At 40.7% G+C, this 19,346-nt stretch overlaps 1 protein-coding gene across 13 annotated transcripts in view; it reads left to right on the forward strand.

Annotated features, from left to right (window-relative positions):
- CDC42BPA (CDC42 binding protein kinase alpha) overlaps window positions 1-19,346 on the forward strand; it is a 316,248-nt gene that overhangs the window by 15,714 nt on the left and 281,188 nt on the right. Inside the window, exon 1 of one of the 13 annotated variants that reach the window (XM_053208847.1) lies at window positions 3,859-4,587. The exons of the other annotated variants lie outside the window; for them this stretch is intronic. Coding sequence (XP_053064822.1) covers window positions 4,524-4,587 — 64 coding nt within the window. The 5' untranslated portion in view covers window positions 3,859-4,523. Of the gene's footprint in view, window positions 1-3,858; window positions 4,588-19,346 lie in introns of those variants that run through there. 13 annotated transcript variants of the gene reach the window in all.

Raw genomic sequence — 19,346 nt, forward strand, 5'->3', positions numbered from 1 at the left:
CTTTTGACGATTACCGGCCAGCTATTTCTCAGCATTCGTGATAACTCTAAATTTGGGTTTGTTTCTTCATGATAATACGTCTCTGGCAGGAATGTCCCAGAAGTGCTCACATGCAGCCTTTTTATGTGGACATCCTTTTCGTCTAGTTCAGCCTTCAGCACCCTACTCTGGTCCACCATGATTTCACCCATGCCTACTTGGATCTGTGTGTATCTAATTTTGTTTAGATTTATTTCCCATTCATTCTCATCTTAAAAAATTAAAAAAAATCTTTTCAAAATTTATATATAGTGCAGTTTACCCTTTTTGGTATACATTCTGTGAGTTTTGACCAACGTCAAGATGCAGAAGAGATCCATCATCCCCCCACGTTCTCTTGTGTTGCCCTTTTGTACCACACTCACCTTGTGCTCCAGCGGTAATGAAATGTTGACTGCTCCATGACTTTTCACTCATTGGTTAATTTGTTTGGAAGCTCATCCTCTGCACCACCCCCTCTCCCCCCCGCCCCCCACCAGCCCTGCCTGTCCTAGTATACGTGGCACACAGTAGGCGTTTGGTAATGTTGGCTGAATGAATTAATGCCATTATACTTGCTTTAGACAAGGCTGAGAGCAGTAGATTTGATCTCGAAGCATTGCATGGAAATCATTTATTTGTATGTCAGGGACTTTCCTCATTGATTTATCCTGTTTTATTTCAGAAGTGGTTTCTCATGAGTAGTGGTTCACAAACCCCTCCCTTAGCAGTTGACAGTCTGTACACAAGTGTTTTGTGGGGTGCTACTGCTTACATTAAAAAAATTTTTTTTTTTTTAATGTTTTATTTATTCTTGAGAGAGAGACAGAGCATGAGCAGGGGAGGAGCAGAGCAAACGAGGGACACAGAATCCCAAGCAGGCTCCAGGCTCTGAGCTGTCCACACAGAGCCCGATGCGGGGCTCAGGCTCACAGACCGTGAGATCATGACTTGAGCTGAAGTCGCACGCTCGACCGACTGAGCCACCCGGGCGCCCCAAGGGTGCTACTGTTTAAAGGAATAAGATAAAATCGAATAATGTTTAACTTGTCAAGTTAAAATTTTCTTACTTAAAGTATTATTTATAAATCTGCACAGTGTCTGACATAAGCCTTAAAGTCTGGTGACTATGAATTGAATGCACAAATATAATTTCGTCCCCTTCTACCATCATCTAAAACCATAGTAAAAGAATGTTTTGAAAAGTCATGAACATTCAAGGATGAGAAAAACAGGAGGGATTGTCTAGCAGTGAAGTTACGGAAGCCGAAAAGTAGGCAGATGAGCAATGACAGAATTAGCAGATCTGAGAACCCTCAGTAATAGTGAAAGCTGAACACCTACCCGGTTTACCTGGCAGAATCCTCCAACATCTTAGAAATTGGTACCTTCAGGAACCTCTGAAAGTTGAGGTTGGGGGTGGGGCTAAACTACGGAGGATTGATTGAAAGTGTTTTATAAGCAGCAGGAACTCTCAAGCCTTCCCTACTGTGTGCACTGGGCTACTGTAGTCTTTTCTCCCTAGAGATTGGATGGTTATTCTCAGTAAAACAGGTTCTCTGGGTTGAAGGTAGTTTAGGGTGGGCATTTCATGCTGAAAATAAGATTAAAAAAATTTTTATTTACTTCTACTTGGCTCCCAGCATGCTGGCAACAGGCCTTCGTCACAGAGACAGAAGAGTTTCTCAGGCGAATCTGACCAGCCTGGGAAGACCCAGTGGTGCGTAGACATCGGGGATCCTTCAGGAGAGGGCTGCGGCAGTCATGCTACAATGAGGGTCATTGTTCCGTGGGCTTCACCCAAGGGTTCAGAGCCTCAGATCGTCTTTTCATTTTCTCATACGTAATATGGCATGAATAGAAATAGGAATAGGAAACCAAAGATTGCCAGATACCCAAGGAAAGCCTCTACTGCATAAGGCATAGCTGCAAACAAGCAAACAGACAATAAATAAAAAATAAATAAATAAATAAGGCAGCTTACACGAAACAGACTCTGTAGGGAAAGCGTAACTTCGAAAACACACAAAACTCTCAGTATTCTTAGAGATAAGAGAAAACCCGTGAAATAAATCAGGATGTCATAGAAGGGAATAAAAGATAATGAAAGAAAGTTCTTTGACGTTAAAAATGTGATCGCTCAAATTAGAACCTCAGCACAGAGTTGGAACATGAGGCAGAAAAAGTTTCTCAGAAAACAGCAAAAACTACAAAGAGGAAAGAGGAGATCGCGAGAACATTTTAAGCCAGTTTAGGAGATCTGAATAACAGTCTGAATAATAGGAGTTTCAGTAGGGAGAGTAGAGGGAAGGAATTCATTCATCATGAAATCATTCAAGAACATGTTCTGGAACCGAAGGTTATGAGTTTCTCTATACCCAGCACAATGGGTGGAGATAAATTCACATCAAGATTCACAACCAATACACTGTGGAATTCTCAGAATCTGGGGCAAACAACAAGACCCAGAAAGTTTCCAAAGGGAAAGTATACACAGAATCAGCAATCAGAAAGGCTCTGGGCTTCTCAGCAGCAAGACTGGAGGCTAGAAGATGATGTGAACGTTTGAAGAAAAATGACTTCCAGACTGGAATTTTATGCCCAAATTCTCAATCAAGTATGAGGTTGGGATAAGGATGCTTTTAGACATGGAAGTTTTCAAAAAAATTTACTTTCTGCAATCTGTGGGCTCCCAGTGGGGTATCCAGCCCACCATCTAGGCTTCCCTAGGACTGATGAGTTTGTCCATATTGGAGACTTGTGCAAAAACCAGGGGAGTTCCAGGCAGACTCTGATGAGTTGGTTGCCCTCGCTGTAAGTTAAGGTGAGGGGATACATGATATAGGAAGCAGGAGGTACAGTACAGGGGAGAGAAGCAGGGATTCCCTAGGACGATGATGAAAGGAGAGAACGGCGGCTTCACATTCAACACCGAGGTCATTTAAGCCAGATAGGAGAGACTTCTCTACTGATGTGAGTGGACATCTGGAGCAGGCTTTGGAAGTCTGGAGAGAGTCTAGGGTTGCTTAGAAAATGAAGCAAATGAGAAGGCAGTTATTAAGAAAATAAAGATTTATATAGGAAAGAAAAATAATAATTTACATGGAAACACCAAATATTGATCTGACCGAAATTATGCTGTAACAGTTTTGGGAAGATGGTACGGGAAAGGAAAGTTTTTTCAGTAAGGAGGATGGTACTTATTGGGGCCTGATGTTTTCCTTAAAGTGACAGTTGAGTCTGAGTTCATGAATTAGCAATAAAAATGAAAACTTAAAAAAAAAAAACAATAGCTTTCAGGGGGCCTGGGTGGCTCAGGCGGTTAAGCATCCAATTTCAGCCTGGGTCATGATCTCGTAGTTCTTGGGTTCGAGCTCCGCATTGGGCTCTGTGCTGAACGCTTGCTCAGAGCCTGGAGTCTGTGTCTCCCTCTCTCTCTGCCCCTCCCCCTCTCGCACTCTGTCTCTCTCAGAAATAAATAAACATTAAAAAAAAGCTTTCCTTTTTTACAAAGTGAAAAAGTTCCAATTCCTTTACTGTTTCTTCATGACCTTATTTTCAGACTTTTTCTAAGTCCTGTTAACGAGATACAGTAAAGGGGAAATTTAGAATTTATCAGTGTATTCTTTGAGCAGATGAATCTCTTTTTTTCTTTAGTGATTGTTCTCATGGATGGCAATTTATAAATAGTCTTTGTGGTGGGAGGGTGGTTTATTCCTGAAAAAGCAGTGTAGGATAAGTTCTATGTATTTACGTTAATGATACACAGATCCTTCATTTTTTTTTTAATGTTTATTTTTGAAGACAAGAGAGACCAGCGTGAGTGGGGGAGGGGCAGAGAGAGAGGGAGACACGGAATCTGAAGCAGGCTCCAGGCTCTGAGCTGTCAGGCATAGAGCCCGGTGAGGGGCTTGAACTCACAAACTGCGAGATCATGACCTGAGCTGAAGTCGGTCACTTAACCGACTGAGCCACCCAGGCGCCCCTCCACAGATCCTTTAAAGGTTACACAATCACACACATAGTACTCCTTATTTATGGAACTGGACACAGACCAAAAGAACTCCAGCATAGCAACACAGACAAGATAACTCACACACGTGATGGAAATGGTGGGTATAATGGTCACTTCTGTCAACTAGTGAGCTACCAGGGACCGTGAGAGGGGACATCAGAGCTCTTGTCACACACACGAGTGCAGGTAGTTCTGTTTCAGAGGTGCTTGGCGGCTCGCGAGTCTCCTGGAATCCAGGCTGGTCCTTGCAAATGCGAAGGAATGCCTTGTGTGAAGTGAGACTCTTCCTGTGGTGCATTTCACCTGTTCACGGAGATCGTATTTTGAAATCGAAGTCCTTGAGCTGTCCTTTTCCTCTTTGTTTCAGTCTGTTTCAGGGAGTGGCGGAGACGGAGGCCTACATGGAGAAGTGGCCGTTTCGGGCCACATTTCTGACTGCCCCGGGTCAGGTTTTCAGAGGACGACTTTGTTAGTTAACGTGAACGTGACGATGCGTGTTGAAAAGCCCACCCCTAAGCAGATGATGATGATTGGATTATTGCTGTGGCCTTCATGTTAGTGTCCCTCTAAAATTTGTATGTTAAAATCCTAACCCCCAAAGAGATGATGGTGTTAGGAAGTGGGACCTTAGGTGCTTAGGTCATGAGGGTGGTCCCCTCACGAATGGGGCTAGAACCTTTACGAAGCGCCCTTTCACCTTGTGAGGGCGCAGTGGCCTGGTGCCAGCCAGCCGCCGAGCGACCAGAGGCGGGTCTTCCCTGGAGTGCAGTCATGCGGGCCCCTAGGTCGTGGACTCTGGCCTCCCACGATTGTAAGAAATAAGTTTCTGTTGTTTGTAAGCTGTCCCGCCTGTGGTATTTTCTTACAGCAGCGTAAAGGACTAATACAGTCGCATAATGCTTTGTTTCCTTACAGCAGACATTCCTTTGATTAGTTTATTGTTTATTTCTGTTGTTCAAGGTCATTTTGATTCTCTTTTCCAGTTTGTTGGACACTTATTTTGTTGGTGTCTATTTAAAAAGTTCTGAGGGGAAAAAAAAAGTTTTTGGGGCCTCTGGCTGGCCCACAAGAGCAGGTGACTCTTGATCTTGGGGTTGTGAGTTCGAGCCCCACGTTGGGTGTAGAGATTAGTTGTAAAAATAAAATCTTAAAAAAATTTGAAAGAAAAAAGTTCTGTAGTTACCCTCACGTTTTACCTAAAAGGGAAAAGGAAGACATTAAAAATACTAAAACCACAGGTAAGATACTTATGTCTTAAATCGGTGATCATTTTTTAGTTTCTAGATTTAATGTCTTTACTTGAAATCAAGTACATACTAACCAGAGTGCTTAGGTCCAACATTCGTAGTTTAAAATAGTTACTTAGAGGGTTGATGGGGGGTGGGAGGGAGGGGAAAGTGGGTGATGGACACAGAGGAGGGCACCTGTTGGGATGAGCACTGGGTGTTGTATGGAAACCAGTTTGACAATAAATTTCATATTAAAAAAGTAAATGAATAAAATAAAATAGTTACTTAGATCAGGATGAAGTATTTATGACAGTCTGGCGTATTTTGTTTTCAGTTAGGTATGTTACTAAAAAATACAACTTCAGCTATCCCATTTAAAGAAACAAAGAAGTAAAAGGAAATGATGTAATGTAACTAGTATTTGCGAATGATAAAGGAATTTTCTCCCCAGCGGTGGTGACACTTCCTTTGTAGCAGTGTCTAACTGACGTTTCAGTTCTAAAATAGTACGAAGATAATTTTGTAAGAGTACGTAGTTTTGCAATAGAAATTACTTAGATTTTAAAAAGCTTTAATTGTTAAGTGTTCATTAATGCTAAGATTTTTCAGGTAAAGCTGTCTTAACTATTTTTTTTTTCCTGAAATGGTCTGCATGTGGCTCAAATTGTATTTCAGTCCGAATTTTTTGTTTTGAAAGTCCAGAAAGCTTTAAGAAGAAGTATCAAGGAAATGTTTAGTTCTGTTTACTGTCCTTTCCCAGAAGGCCTTTCACTTTATTTACTGCTTCGATTGATTCGACTTCCGTGCTGTTTATTTCTGAAGGTCACCAGCCTCCGTAAGATTTGGAGAAGATTGTGATAGATGGCAGGTTGGATGTGGAGTTTTGTTGATGACCGGTGTCTTTTGCTCGGTTTAGTCTACTTTTCTTTTGAGTGCTCGGGCTCCAGCACCAACATACACATGCCACTGTCTAGTTTATACACGTATTTAGCCAAATTAGTCAAACCGAATAAACAGTTTTCTTTAGGTTATTACCACGAAAAATGATACAAGGTGAGTGAGGGCAGTTACAATGCTTGAATTTCTGGTACCATTTGGTTATAATTTAACTTGTGGTTATTTTGTGTGTGTGTATGTGTGTTGGATGTAATCTAAATGCTCCCCGGGCCTTGGAAATATGTCTGAGTTTGGAATCGTGGTAAAACTCTGGGGAGAGAGGGACCCTTGAAAATGCCAGCTGCCTGAAATTCTTACCTACCGTACACGAGTGTGTGTGCGTTGAGATGTTTGAAAATACCATTATCCCTCTTGGTTCCCCCAACTTCCTGTCTCCTTTCTTTCTTTTCTTTTAACTTTTTTCTTTTTGTGGTAAACTCTGCATAGCAATTTGTCACTGTAACCATTTTTAAGTATCCAATTCAGTGACATTATTTATAGTCACAGTGTTGTGCAGCCATCACTGTTCTCTGTTTCTAAAACTTCTTCACCCCAGACAGAAACTTTGTGCCCAAAAAGCAGTAACTCTCCATCCTCCTCTCCCCACAGCTCCTGTAATCTACTTTGTGAACTTGCCAATTCCGGATAGTTCATAGAAGTGCAACCATATAGTATCTATCCTTTTGTATCTGGCTTATTTCCCTTAGCATACTGTTTTCAAGGTTTATCCATTCTGTAGCATGTGTCGGAATTTCATGTATTTTTAAGGCTGAATAATACACCATTGTCTGGATAGATACCACATTTTGTCGTCCATCCGTCAGTGAACATTTGGATTGTTTCCACTTTTTGGCTGTTATGAATAATGTTGCGCTGAAACTTGGTGTTTAAGTATCTGTTTGGGTTCCTCTTAAAATTCTCTTGAGGGGCGCCTGGCTGTCTTAGTCAGTAGAGCATGTGACTCTTGATCTCAGGGTTGTGAGTTCAAGCTCCACGTTGTGTGTAGAGTTTATGTAAAACACACACAAAAAACTCTTTGGGTATGTACCTAGGAGTGGAATTGCTGGGTCATGTAGTTTTGAGGAAATGCCAAACTTCTCCAAAGCAGCCACACTACTTTCCAGTCCTGTCAGCAATGTACTTAGGTTTCAATTTCTCTGTCTCCTTGTCAACACTTGGTATTTTTCATTTTTCATTATAGCCATCCTAATAGGTGTGAAATGGTAGCTTGTAGTTTTCATTTGCATTTCTCCAATGATTGGTGATGTTGAGTATCTTTTCATGTGCTTATTGGCCATTTATATATTTTCTTTGGAGACATGTCTGTTCAAGTCATTTCCCCATCTATAATTGGGTGGTTGTCTTTTTGTTGTTGGGAGTTGTAAGTTCTTTATATATTCTGGGTATTAATCCCTTATCAAGATACATGATTTACAAATATTTTCTCCCATTTGGTGGGTTTCCTTTTTACTCTACTGATACTGTCTTTTGATGCACAAAATTTCTTTATTTTCATGAAATCCAGTTTATCTGTTTCTTTTGTTACCTGTGCCTTTCATGCCTTATCTAAGAAATCATTGCCAAGTCCACTATCATGAAGCTTTTGCCCTATGTTTTCTTCTAAGAGTTTTATAGTTCAGCTTTTATATTTGTCATTGATCCATTTGGAATTAATTTTTCTTATTTTTTAATTTTTTAATAATTTTTTTACTGTTTATTTTTGAGAGAAAGAGCACTAGTTGGGGAAGGGGGGAGAGAGAGGGAGACAGAATCCGAAGCAGGCTCCAGGCTCTGAGTTGTCAGCATAGAGCCTGATCCAGGGCTTGAACCCACAAACCATGAGATCATGACCTGAGCCAAAGTTGGATGCTTAACCAACTGAGCCACCCAGGCGCCCCGGAATTAATTTTTGTATATGGTGTGATACAGAGGTCTAACATCATTCTTTTGTATGTGGAAATCCAATCATCCTGGCATACTTTGTTAACGGATTATTGTTTCCCCACTGAATGGATTTAGCATCCTTTCAAATACCAACTGGCCATAGATATATGGGTTATACCTGGAGTCTCCGTTCTATTCCACTGATCTATAGGTCGATCCTTCTTCCAGTACTGCATACCCAATTTATTATTATTCCTAAGCCTTGTACTAAATTATGAAGTTGGGAAGTGTCAGTTCTCTAACTTTGCTCTTTTTTTTCGAGACTTTTTGACGATTCTAGTCTCTCTGCAATTCCATATGAATTTGAGAATTGGCTTTTCCATTTCTGCAACAAAAGACTGTTGGAGCTTTGATAGGACTCCCCTTCTTTATTAACAAAACTCGATTGTATTCTAGCTCTCTTTGCAGTTAGGTGTGGACTCGTGGCTAGTTCTAGTCAGTTGCTATAATGTAAGTGGAAGTGATGTGTGTTATTTTATCAGAAATTTTATTGAAAGAGGGGAGCCTTCCCCCACTCTGTTCCCTTCTGCTGCACAGAACACATGGGGTGTCTTCAGAGCTTGGACCACGAGGCTGGGGGCATGAGGGCCACACTCCATGGATGGCCAGGCTGTGAACTGAGAGCATCCTGGATCCCTGGCACTTTGTCACATTGCCTTACCAGCCTTTGGACTGTTCAGCTTCAGACTTATTTTACTTGAAAAAGAAACACACTTGTATTTTGTTGAAGCTATGTTGAATTTGAGTTTTCTGTGCGGTAGAACTGAACTTTTCCTACTATAATTAGTTTGGCTGTCTCTTCTTTGTGTGGTGTGTGTGAGGGGAGTAAGAAGAGAATATATTGCCAGCATTGCCGGAACTGTGATTAAAAATTTTGTATTATAGATGTATCTTTTGTGAATTTAACTGTGAAATTATTTTTCCTGAATATGTAATATTAACATGTTGGCCCATAGAAAGCCTTCAATAAGTGTTAGTTACCATTATCACCAATATTGTATAATCTTAGCCTCTTTTTGTGTATTTTTGTAGAATTTTCATAATTACTATTTTCAAAGTCTGCTTAATAGTTCACTAAATAGATACATGATTATTTATTGGGCAGTACGGTGTTTTTGCAATATTTAAGCTATTTCCAATTTTCTTTAGCTGTTGTAAATAATGCTGTTCTAGACTGATCTATGTTTAAATGTAATTTTATTATGAGCCAGGGCCATTTTTCAAAGCAGCCTTTGTCCCTGCCTTTATAATGAAATAGTGAAGAAAATGTGAAATAGGTCTTTCTAAAGTGACTTTACCATAATAGCCTTGCACAGCAATCTGAAAGCTATTGGGGATACAGACTTCTGTCACAGTAAATGACATTAGTCGAAGATCGTATGGCCTGTTCTGAAAGCCCATTCATCAGAAATTCTCTGAGCTGGAGGACCCAGCTTGGTTGACTTACCCTTTTGTGATAATTTTTAGGAATTGTAAGCAATTAAGGATTAAAAGTTGATTAAAAGTGTACCGGTCTCAACAAATATATACCACAGTCCCTAATTTACAACACTTATCACTATTTTTTTTTTGTTTTATTTTTTAAATTTATTTTGAGAGACAGCGAGCGAGAGAGAGAGACAGAGAGTATGCGTGCAAGTAGGGGAGGGGCAGAGAGAGAAAAAGGGAGAGAGAGAATCCCAAGCAGTCTATGCACTGATGGTGTGGGGCCTGGTGTGGGACTTGAACCCACAAAGCACGAGATCATGACCTGAGCTGAAGTCAGATGCTTAGCCGACTGAGCCACCCAGGTGCCTCTGTATTACTATTTTAGATTATGTATGTTTGTCATTATCTGATGAACATATTAGTCTTCCCTACCAGAGCAGGGACTGTGTCCGTTTTGCTTATCACTTCCTCCCCAGTACCTAACACAAGTACTTGGTATATTATAGGTACTCAGATATTTCATTTGATAAATAAAGAATTGGTGAATGAACATTAGAATAAATAGGCAATAACATTAAAATTATTTTGATACAGTCAAATTTCAACATCGAGTCAATTGTGATGAAGAAAAACTTCTGAAACTCCTACTTTAAAGCAATTCTGTAGAAACTGGGAAAGAAATAGAAATGTGACAAAGAGGGTAAGCTAAATATTAAAATGTTTAAGTCTGTAGACTTTTGAGTTTGTTTGAATGATAATGACAGTATCCAAGTAGAATGTTCAGGAGGCAGAAATATGGATCAGGAGTCAAAGAGTGGTCATTAATGATAATGGCAGTAATTAAATCCAAGCAATTATGGAATGCTTACTTTGTGGTAGATAATTGTACTAGTCGTGGAAGGTGGGAAAAATGTAATAATATTATTAAAATGTTTTTAATACCCATAATCCTCTTTGTAAGTAAAGTTTTAACAAAGTCAGAATTTTGATTTTAGAATTAGTGGAAAATAGTAAGATTATGACCGAATTATCTTAAGATCTGTTGAATTTTCACTGTATCTTCTAGGGAATACAAGAGGATTCGAATTCAGTGAACTTTAATGGCGACTCATTTGTTAAATAAAACTATTTTCAAAATACTTGTTCTACTGCCATTCTATCAAAAATAATTGGAATAATATTATACCTATCTCACTTTTTAAAAAATTATTTGTGGGGCGCCTGGGTGGATCAGTCGGTTAAGCGGCCGACTTCAGCTCAGGTCACGATCTTGCGGTCCGTGAGTTCGAGCCCCGCGTCGGGCTCTGGGTTGATGGCTCAGAGCCTGGAGCCTGCTTCCGATTCTGTGTCTCCCTCTCTCTCTGCCCCTCCCCCGTTCATGCTCTGTCTCTGTCTCAAAAATAAATAAACGTTTAAAAAAAATTATTTTTTTTTTAACTTAATTTTTTATTTTTTAAAATATACATCCAAATTAGTTAGCATATAGTGAAACAATGATTTCAGGAATAGATTCCATAATGCCCCTGACCCATTTAGCCCCAACCCCCCCCCCCAACAACCCCTCCAGCAACCCTCAGTTTGTTCTCCATATTTATGAGTCTCTTATGTTTTGTCTCCCTCCCTGTTTTTATATTATTTTTGTTTCCCTTCCCTTATGTTCATCTGCTTTGTCTCTTCAAGTCCTCATATGAGTGAAGTCATAGGATTTTTGTCTTTCTCTGACTGACTAATTTCACTTAGCATAATACCATCCAGTTCCATCCACGTAGTTGCAAATGGCAAGATTTCATTCTTTTTGATTGCCGAGTAATACTCCATTGTATATATATACCACATCTTCTTTATCCATTCATCCATCGATGGACATTTGGGCTCTTTCCATACTTTGGCTATTGTTGGTAGTGCTGCTATAAACATGGGGGTGCAAGTGTCCCTTCAAAACAACATACCTGTATCCTATGGATAAATGCCTAGTAGTACAATTGCTGGATCATAGGGTAGTTCTATTTTTAGTTTTTTTGAGGAATCTTCATACTGTTTTCCAGAGTGGCTGTAACAGCTTGCATTCCCACCCACAATGCAAAAGAGATCCTCTTTCTCTGCATCCTCGCCAACATCTGTTGTTGCCTGAGTTGTTAATGTTAGTCATTCTGACAGGTATAAGGTGGTATCTCATTGTGGTTTTGATTTGTATTTCCCTGATGATGAGTGACATTGAGCATTTTTTCATGTGTTGGCCATCTGGATGTCTTCTTTGGAGAAGTGTCTATTCATGTCTTTTGCCCATTTCTTCACTGGATTATTTGTTTTTTGGGTGTTGAGTTTGATAAGTTCTTTGTAGATTTTGGATATAACCCTTTATCTGATATGTCATTTGCAAATATCTTCTCCCGTTCTGTCCGTTGCCTTTTAGTTTTGCTGATTGTTTCCTTTGCTGTGCAGAAGCTTTTTATTTTGATGAGGTTTAGTTTTTCTTGATGTCGCTGTCCAGTTTTCCCAGCACCACTTGCTGAAGAGACTGTATTTCATTGGATATTCTTTCCTGCTTTGTCAAAGATTAGTTGGCCATACGTTTGTGGGTCCATTTCTGGGTTCTCTATTCTGTTCCATTGATCTGAGTGTCGGTTCTTGTGCCAGTACCATACTGTCTTGATGATTACAGCTTTGTAGTATAGCTGGGATTGTGATGCCTCCTGCTTTGGTTTTCTTTTTTAAGATTGCTTTGGCTATCAGGGTCTTTTCTGGATCTGTATACCTATCTCACTTTTATGTCCCTTAGGATGGAAATATGGAAACACTTGTACATCTATAAAAAATAGATATATTAGTGATTGGTAGTTATCATTTGGAATAGAAAAAAATCATCTCAGACTTTATATTTCTTCTTTTTTAAAAAAGTTTATTTATTTTGAGAGAGAGAGAGAGAGAGAGAGAGAGAGAGAGACAGAGAGAGAAAACACGAAGTGGGGAGGGGGCAGAGGGAGAGAGAGAAAATCCCAAGCAGGCTCTGCACTGTTAGGAGCCTGATGCGGGGCTTGATCCCACGAACTGTGAGATCATGACCTGAGCCGAAATCAAGAGTCAGATGCTTAATGGGCTGAGCCACCCAGGCGCCCCTATATTTCTTCTTTTAAACAGTGATACTTTAAAAACTACTATAACAGGTCTGTTGTAGACCTTATTTTCATTAGTTTTCAACCGTCTTTCTTTTAAAATTAACACAAAAGGAATCTTGTGAACATTTGTACTTTATTTCTTGAATTTATGATTTTTGTAGCAGAAACAGGTCAGATTTCTAATGGTACAAGTCCTGACTTTGGTGGTTGAGGTAAAAAGAAACAATTTAAAGGCTCATATGGTAACAAGAAAAAGTTGTTGATTAGGCAACAGAAATGGGGGTTGATGTGTGCTTTTGGCAGAAGTGCCTAAAAATCCAATGCACATTGGTTTAAATAATAAGGAATGTTTTCCTAGCTAACCTGTCAAGGATGGAGGTAGGGTGAGCCGCTTGGGTTGGTGGCTCAGCAGTGTTATCACACATGCAGGTTCTTTTAGTCTCACTGCCACCATAGTGTGGTCTTCTCTTAACACTATTTTTCTCCAGGATTATAGTCAATGGGACAACATGATTCCCTGTTCAGGTGGAAGAGAGAGAGAGACAGACAGACATGGTTTCCGGTAGCCTCTCAAGAGAAACAAGACTTTACCTTTCACAGAAACACCCAGAAAATCTCCTGTCTGGTCTTGATGGCCAGAATTACGTCTCCTGTCTGGTCTTGAACTAGTCGTTGCATTGGTGGGATTACTAAGGTACACGGGCTGTGTGAGGGAAGCGTAAGTAACAGTATTAGGAGTCCATCAGGAAGAGGGAATAGATTCTGGGTCAGACAGACAGTCTCCACTACAGTTGGCTTGGTAGTGTGCCAGTATATCTGTAGCATTTTCTTTTGGGATTCTCGGTAGTAAAGTTTTAGGGTGTTCTTTCCCTCTTCCCGAACCACCTCGAAATAATGCCGTCTTTAATGTGTGGTTTTGATTTAATGATTCTGAGTCAGTGTTGTTGTCCGGAAGAGAGAAAAGGATGCATTATAGATGGTCTGTAATTAAATTTTAATTTTAAAATTGCAGACGTCATTAAAATGGTACTTTCCTCAGCCATGTTCTCTTCTGTTGACTTACCCTCTCTGAATGCCTATAAAATGTGTTTATGGTGCTCATTTGGCAGTCAGTACGAATTGTCTTAGATTGTTAATTATCTTTTTATATATATCACCCCAAGGAGTGTCTCTTACTGTGTGTCTGACACAATTCCAGCATATATTTATTGTTAGTGAAGTCTGCAGAAGGTGTGGTTAGGAGGTCTGTTTAAAGTTAACTCAGTGAATATTTATCATGCATAATAAATATTATGTGTATAACGGGGCGTGGGAACAATAAAGATGAAGAGTGTATGCTTCCTGCCCTAAAGGAATTAAGCAGAATGTTAAGTGCATAAAGGAGGCACAAGAGAGAGATTGATTTGATAAGGAGAGTGGGGAATGGACAAGGGTCAGTCATGGAGGTGACCTTGGAGCTGACCCCTAAGAGGTGTTTTGTGAATGAGAGAGGAGGAGGGCATTTTAGATGGAAGAGGGGAACAATGCAACCATGGGTACGGAGACAGGAGAGCTCAAAGTCATGTGCTTAGAGCAGAGGGAGGGAATCGTGGGAAATATACTTGGAAGGGTGAGTTGGGGCCATTTCTGAAGGCTTACTACATAATTTGAATTTGACTCTGGACAGTAGAAAGACATGGAATATGTATTTGTTTTTAAAGCAAGGTGACTTGGAAATTACTTTCTACCAGAACGTAAGTAGCCTTAAGATTTGTAGTCTTTTGTTATAATAGAATGTTTTTGGACTACACTAATGGTTTCATTTTAACAAATGTTTATTGCATCCCTATGTGGTGTGTACCAGTTTCCAGAGACACAACAGTGACCAGGACAGGCAGGGCTTCACCTGTCACACAACTACATCAGAATCTGTGTGTGTGTGTGTGTGTGTGTGTGTGTGTGTGTGCGCGCGCGCGCGCACGTGCATGTGTGGGGGCTGGGGGGAGTCAGGAGGTAAACATGAACATAAATAGGATTATTTTGGATATTGGTAGGGGCTATAAAGAAAAGTACGGCAGGACATAGTGTTTTGGGTGGTAATTTTGGTCGGATGGTCATGGCATGGAGCCAGTGTTTCTCGTCTGAGCGACTGGATGAATGGTAACAGCCCAGTGTTTATTGAGCAGTTACAGTGTGCCAGGCACTGAGCAGTTGTCATGGGTTATGTTACTTACTCGTGGCCAACCTTGCAAGCGGGCCTTTTTCTGAGCACAGCAGCCTAGACCTGTGATGCTACCTCTTTTCAGCACAACGTGAAACAGTAATTTTGGAGGGTAGGAGAGTGTACTGAGATTGTCAGGAATATCGTGTTCCTATGAAATGCGTGGTGATGGATTTAAGCAGCCAGTATGGTTATGATTTTTTTTTTCCTCGCTAGCTACAACCAGCTGGTCAGGGCCAGGTGGAATTGCGGTTTTAACTCGGTGTACCAAAATAATTGAACTTGTGCAAAAGTGGGGGTAGGGGTTGCTTTTTTCACTCTAGTCTGAGACAGAGGCAGTGATTTCTTGGATTTTATTGTCCCTTAATGCTCCCACAGTATGTCCTAAATGATTCGCTTCCTAGTGACAGGAGCAGACAGGACTCATAGAGGAAAGAATTTGAACGGAATAACCTGGATATCTTCAAGAAAAGCAAATACCAGATCCTGACAACTTTTCATTGTGACTTTTTTCGGGTCCCTTTATCTGGTTTGGTTTTGGGGCAGTTATTTCAGGTCTAGAAGGGTGGAATTTATTTGAGTGTCATTTCAGGGACAGGTGGATGGAACCACGAATGTAGATTTTGGTTTGCTTTTTGTAGGCATAAGTTGTTATTGACCAATTACTTACTATGTAAAGTTCTCAGAAGATGTGGTTCTTAAGTTAGGGTGTACATCCAAGTGACTTGCATGGCTTTTTAAAAGAACGTATGGCTTAAGAAAAAACAAATAAAAGAATGTATGATTTTAACTCATTTCCAGAGATTGTGATTCAGTTAACTCCAGTTGGAGACCAGGGTATGTGAATTTTAAAAATGCTTCCCTGTTGATTGTAATGTGCGCTTCTGATTAGGAGGTACAATTCTAGACTGGGGAACATGAGCTTGTTAATCTTTATAAGTCTTGGACCCCCCACGAATGGACCTGTGTAGGCAACTTGTTTTGCTCCTTGTTTTATACGAGAATCCAGAAGAACTTTGTCGTGTTGGGCCATGTATCTGTATGGGAAGACTGGACAGGGCTGTCTGGACCATGTTTCTCCGTCTAGAGTTGTAGGTCAGAGAATCTTTTTGTTGGCCTGTTTACAACTAAGTGGATTTCTTTTTTTTCTTTTCTCTTCTTTAAAATTTTTTATTTTTGAGAGAGAAAGAGCATGAGCATGTGCGTGTGAACAGGGGAGGGGCAGAGAGAAGGGGACAGAGGATCTGAAGCAGGCTCTGTGCTGACAGCAGAAAGCCTGATGCGGGGCTCGAACTCATTATCCATGAGATCACAACTTGAGCCAAAGTTGGACACTTGACTGGCTGAGCCACCCAGGCGCCCCAAAACTTAGTGGATTTCTAATAGTTAGGAGAACATAGATTACTAACAAGAAACTCAACTAGTTTTGTCCTAAAATTTAGGCTCAGGGACTAACTTTTAGTATTTCTTTAGGAATCCTGGATTGAGAAATTAGTACACTGTCTTCAGTGCTGTTAAGTTCAGGCACTCAGTGTGATTTCAAGGAGAATAAAATGTCAAGTAAATCAAGAATTTCTGTAGGAAATAAAAACCCTTGTAATATTTTTAGTTGCAAAATATGAAGAAGTATTATTGAATACCCATCAAACCATACCATCATATCTGATGTGGCCAGAGAAGGCATTAATTTCTATTCATTAATTTCCTGTTACAGAAGAAAGAAAGTTTGTGGATTGTTCATTAGTTACTTAAAACAGTGTAGTAAAGCATTTTGAAATAGCACAAACTTATAGCACAAATATTTTCATCACAGAATCTTCCTACTTGGTTCTTAAATACATTTGCTATTTTAATGCAGAGAGCAGTAAATAAGACAAAATTTGTATAGGCTCTCAGTAGATAACTGTCGTAAAGTGTTTTCACAATGACTTATGAAGCCTCTCATTTTTATGGTGGGTTACTTTTTGCTCATTTATATTTCTCTCGTTTAGGTGCATACAGAAAGCCTATATAAAAACTTTCTATATCATTTAATATCAACAGAGAGATGCTTGCCTGCAGAAATATTTATGAGACTAACTTACATGCATCTATCGAGGACATTGCTGTTGCTTCAGCGTGCGGATCGTGTTCCTTGGAGCACCCAAACGCTGCCACTAAAGTAGAACAATGGAAATTTTTCTTTAATTTTCAGGGAAGATTAAGACATTGGGTAGGATTTTCTCAATTTAAAGTCTTTCCTCTCATAATTTTAATTAGATACTTATTTATACACTTATTTTATAAATAGATATAGATATCTAGATATTTAGAAAATAGATACTTATTTTTAAAACTTGCAGTAAAATAATACATAACAAGTTACCTTTTTAATCATTTTTAGATGTGCAGTTTAGGGTCCTCAAGTGCCTTTACTTCATTATGCAGCCGTCTCTACCATCCATACACGGGCTTTTCTCATCCTCCCAAGCGGCACCTGTTCTCATTAAAAATAACTGCCCATGGGTGCCTGGGTGGCTCAGTCGGTTGGGCGTTCGACTTTGGCTCAGGTCATGATGTCGCGGTCCGTGAGTTCGAGCCCTGCCTCGGGCTCTGTGCTGAGCCTGGAGCCTGTTTCAGATTCTGTGTCTCCCTCTCTCTCTCTGACCTACCCCATTCATGCTCTGTCTCTCTGTCTCAAAAATGAATAAACGTTAAAAAAAAATATTTAAAAATAACTGCCCATTACTCCCCCCGCCACGGCACCTGGCAGCCGCCATCCTGCTCTCTGTGAATTTCACTATTCTAAATCTCTCTTAGGATGGAATCATACTATGTGTCCTTTTTAAACTGTCTTATTTCCCTGGCTCTACACTTGAATAAGGGAAGAACCACTTGCAAAAAGTGAGGTGGAGCTGTGCCTTTCTGCCGTTTGCATTTTACCTGCTCCTAAGCAAGCGGTATTCCAATTTACATACCTTTTTTTTTTTTTTACCATTTATCATCTGTTTTTACAATATAACTATAATAGATTAAGCAAAATCTTTGATAACTGCAGGCAGTAGCAGAGAACCCATTTTGTGCTTGAGGAATTCTATTGCCTTTTCTACTCAGCTCCCATTAAAATTTTCATATCACATGTGTAGTACGATACATGCAAACACTGGAAGTGATTTTGCTATTTTCTATATAGATACTTTAGGGTGTTATGTAAACAACTGTTTAATTTTAGTTTAATCTCGTAAGTTCTGCATAGGAGCCATAAAAATAATAATTTTCAGGAAATCACTGCTCTCACCCTAAGAATATTGCATTTCCTAGGTAATATTGATTCATTCACTTTCTTTTTCTTTTCCTTTTATTTTTTTATTATTTTTAAAAGTTTTATTTATTTTTTGAGAGAGAGAGAGCATGTGCGCGCACGTGAGCAGGAGGGGCAGAGAGAGGAGACAGAGAATTCTAAGCAGGGACCGCGCTGGCAGTGCAGAGCCCGACACGGGGCTCGAACTCACGATCTGTGAGATCACGCCCTGAGCCAAAATCAAGAGTCAGACGCTTAACTAACTGAGGCACCCAGGTGGCCCCTCTTTTCCTTTTAATCATTAGAACTCTTTTTCTGACTCACTACCCAGGTGTTATCCAGAACCAGGTGGGTTCTCACTCTCCTTTTTATATTAAGGGGCATGCCTCACTCAGGATGATTTATGAGTTCATGGCAGGGCCAGAGCAGAAGTTCAGGCCTCCTGAGCCTTCTCTCTGCCTCGGGCTTTGTTCTTACCCTCTCAGTTGTGAGTTGGAGAATTTGCGAAAGCTCCAACTCTGGGTGGGGGCGGAGGTGCTCGGAGACAAAATTGCTCCCTGGTGCTCAGGGCCGGGCCTCCAGGTCCCACTACTCAGCGCAGGCCTGGAGTACTTGCCACCCGAGACTCGCCGGCTGGGGGTGGGCAAGCCTGTGAGCTCCGGGCTGCTTCTGAGGGCTCACGTCCCCTGGGCCTTACCACCCAAGACAGGAACTCTTACCCAGGACCACAAGGCTGGGGCCAGGCTCGTGGCCCTGGGCTGGCTGGCTGCCTGTGTCCCACAGTTTGGAGAGTAGGCTGGAGATATCTTTGAGAGCGATGTCCTGAGAAGTCTTGGAAGTCCCTAGGCACTGGGGTGGGAGGTAGGGACGGGAGGGGAAGCTGAGGGCCCAGGGCTCCGAACCTTCCTGCCCGCAGCTGGTTCTGAGTACAGCCACAGCAGCCAGTCAGGAAAAAGAGTTCTAAGGACTTTTAAAAAATGGAAAAAAAAAAAAAAATTTTTTTTTTTTAAACTGTAGCATTAGAGGGGTTTTGCCAGGACACAACACTGACGAAATTTCCCGGTTTGGTTTGGCTTAGACTCTCCTGTGCCGGCATTCTCCACGCTCACGCGTGCTTCAGTGTCGGAGGGCGTGGAGGCCTGAGTTTGGGAGAGTACAGGGAGTGGGGAGGCGGCAGGCC

This window comes from Acinonyx jubatus, chromosome E4 (genome assembly GCF_027475565.1).
Source record: "Acinonyx jubatus isolate Ajub_Pintada_27869175 chromosome E4, VMU_Ajub_asm_v1.0, whole genome shotgun sequence".
NCBI lineage: Eukaryota > Metazoa > Chordata > Mammalia > Carnivora > Felidae > Acinonyx > Acinonyx jubatus.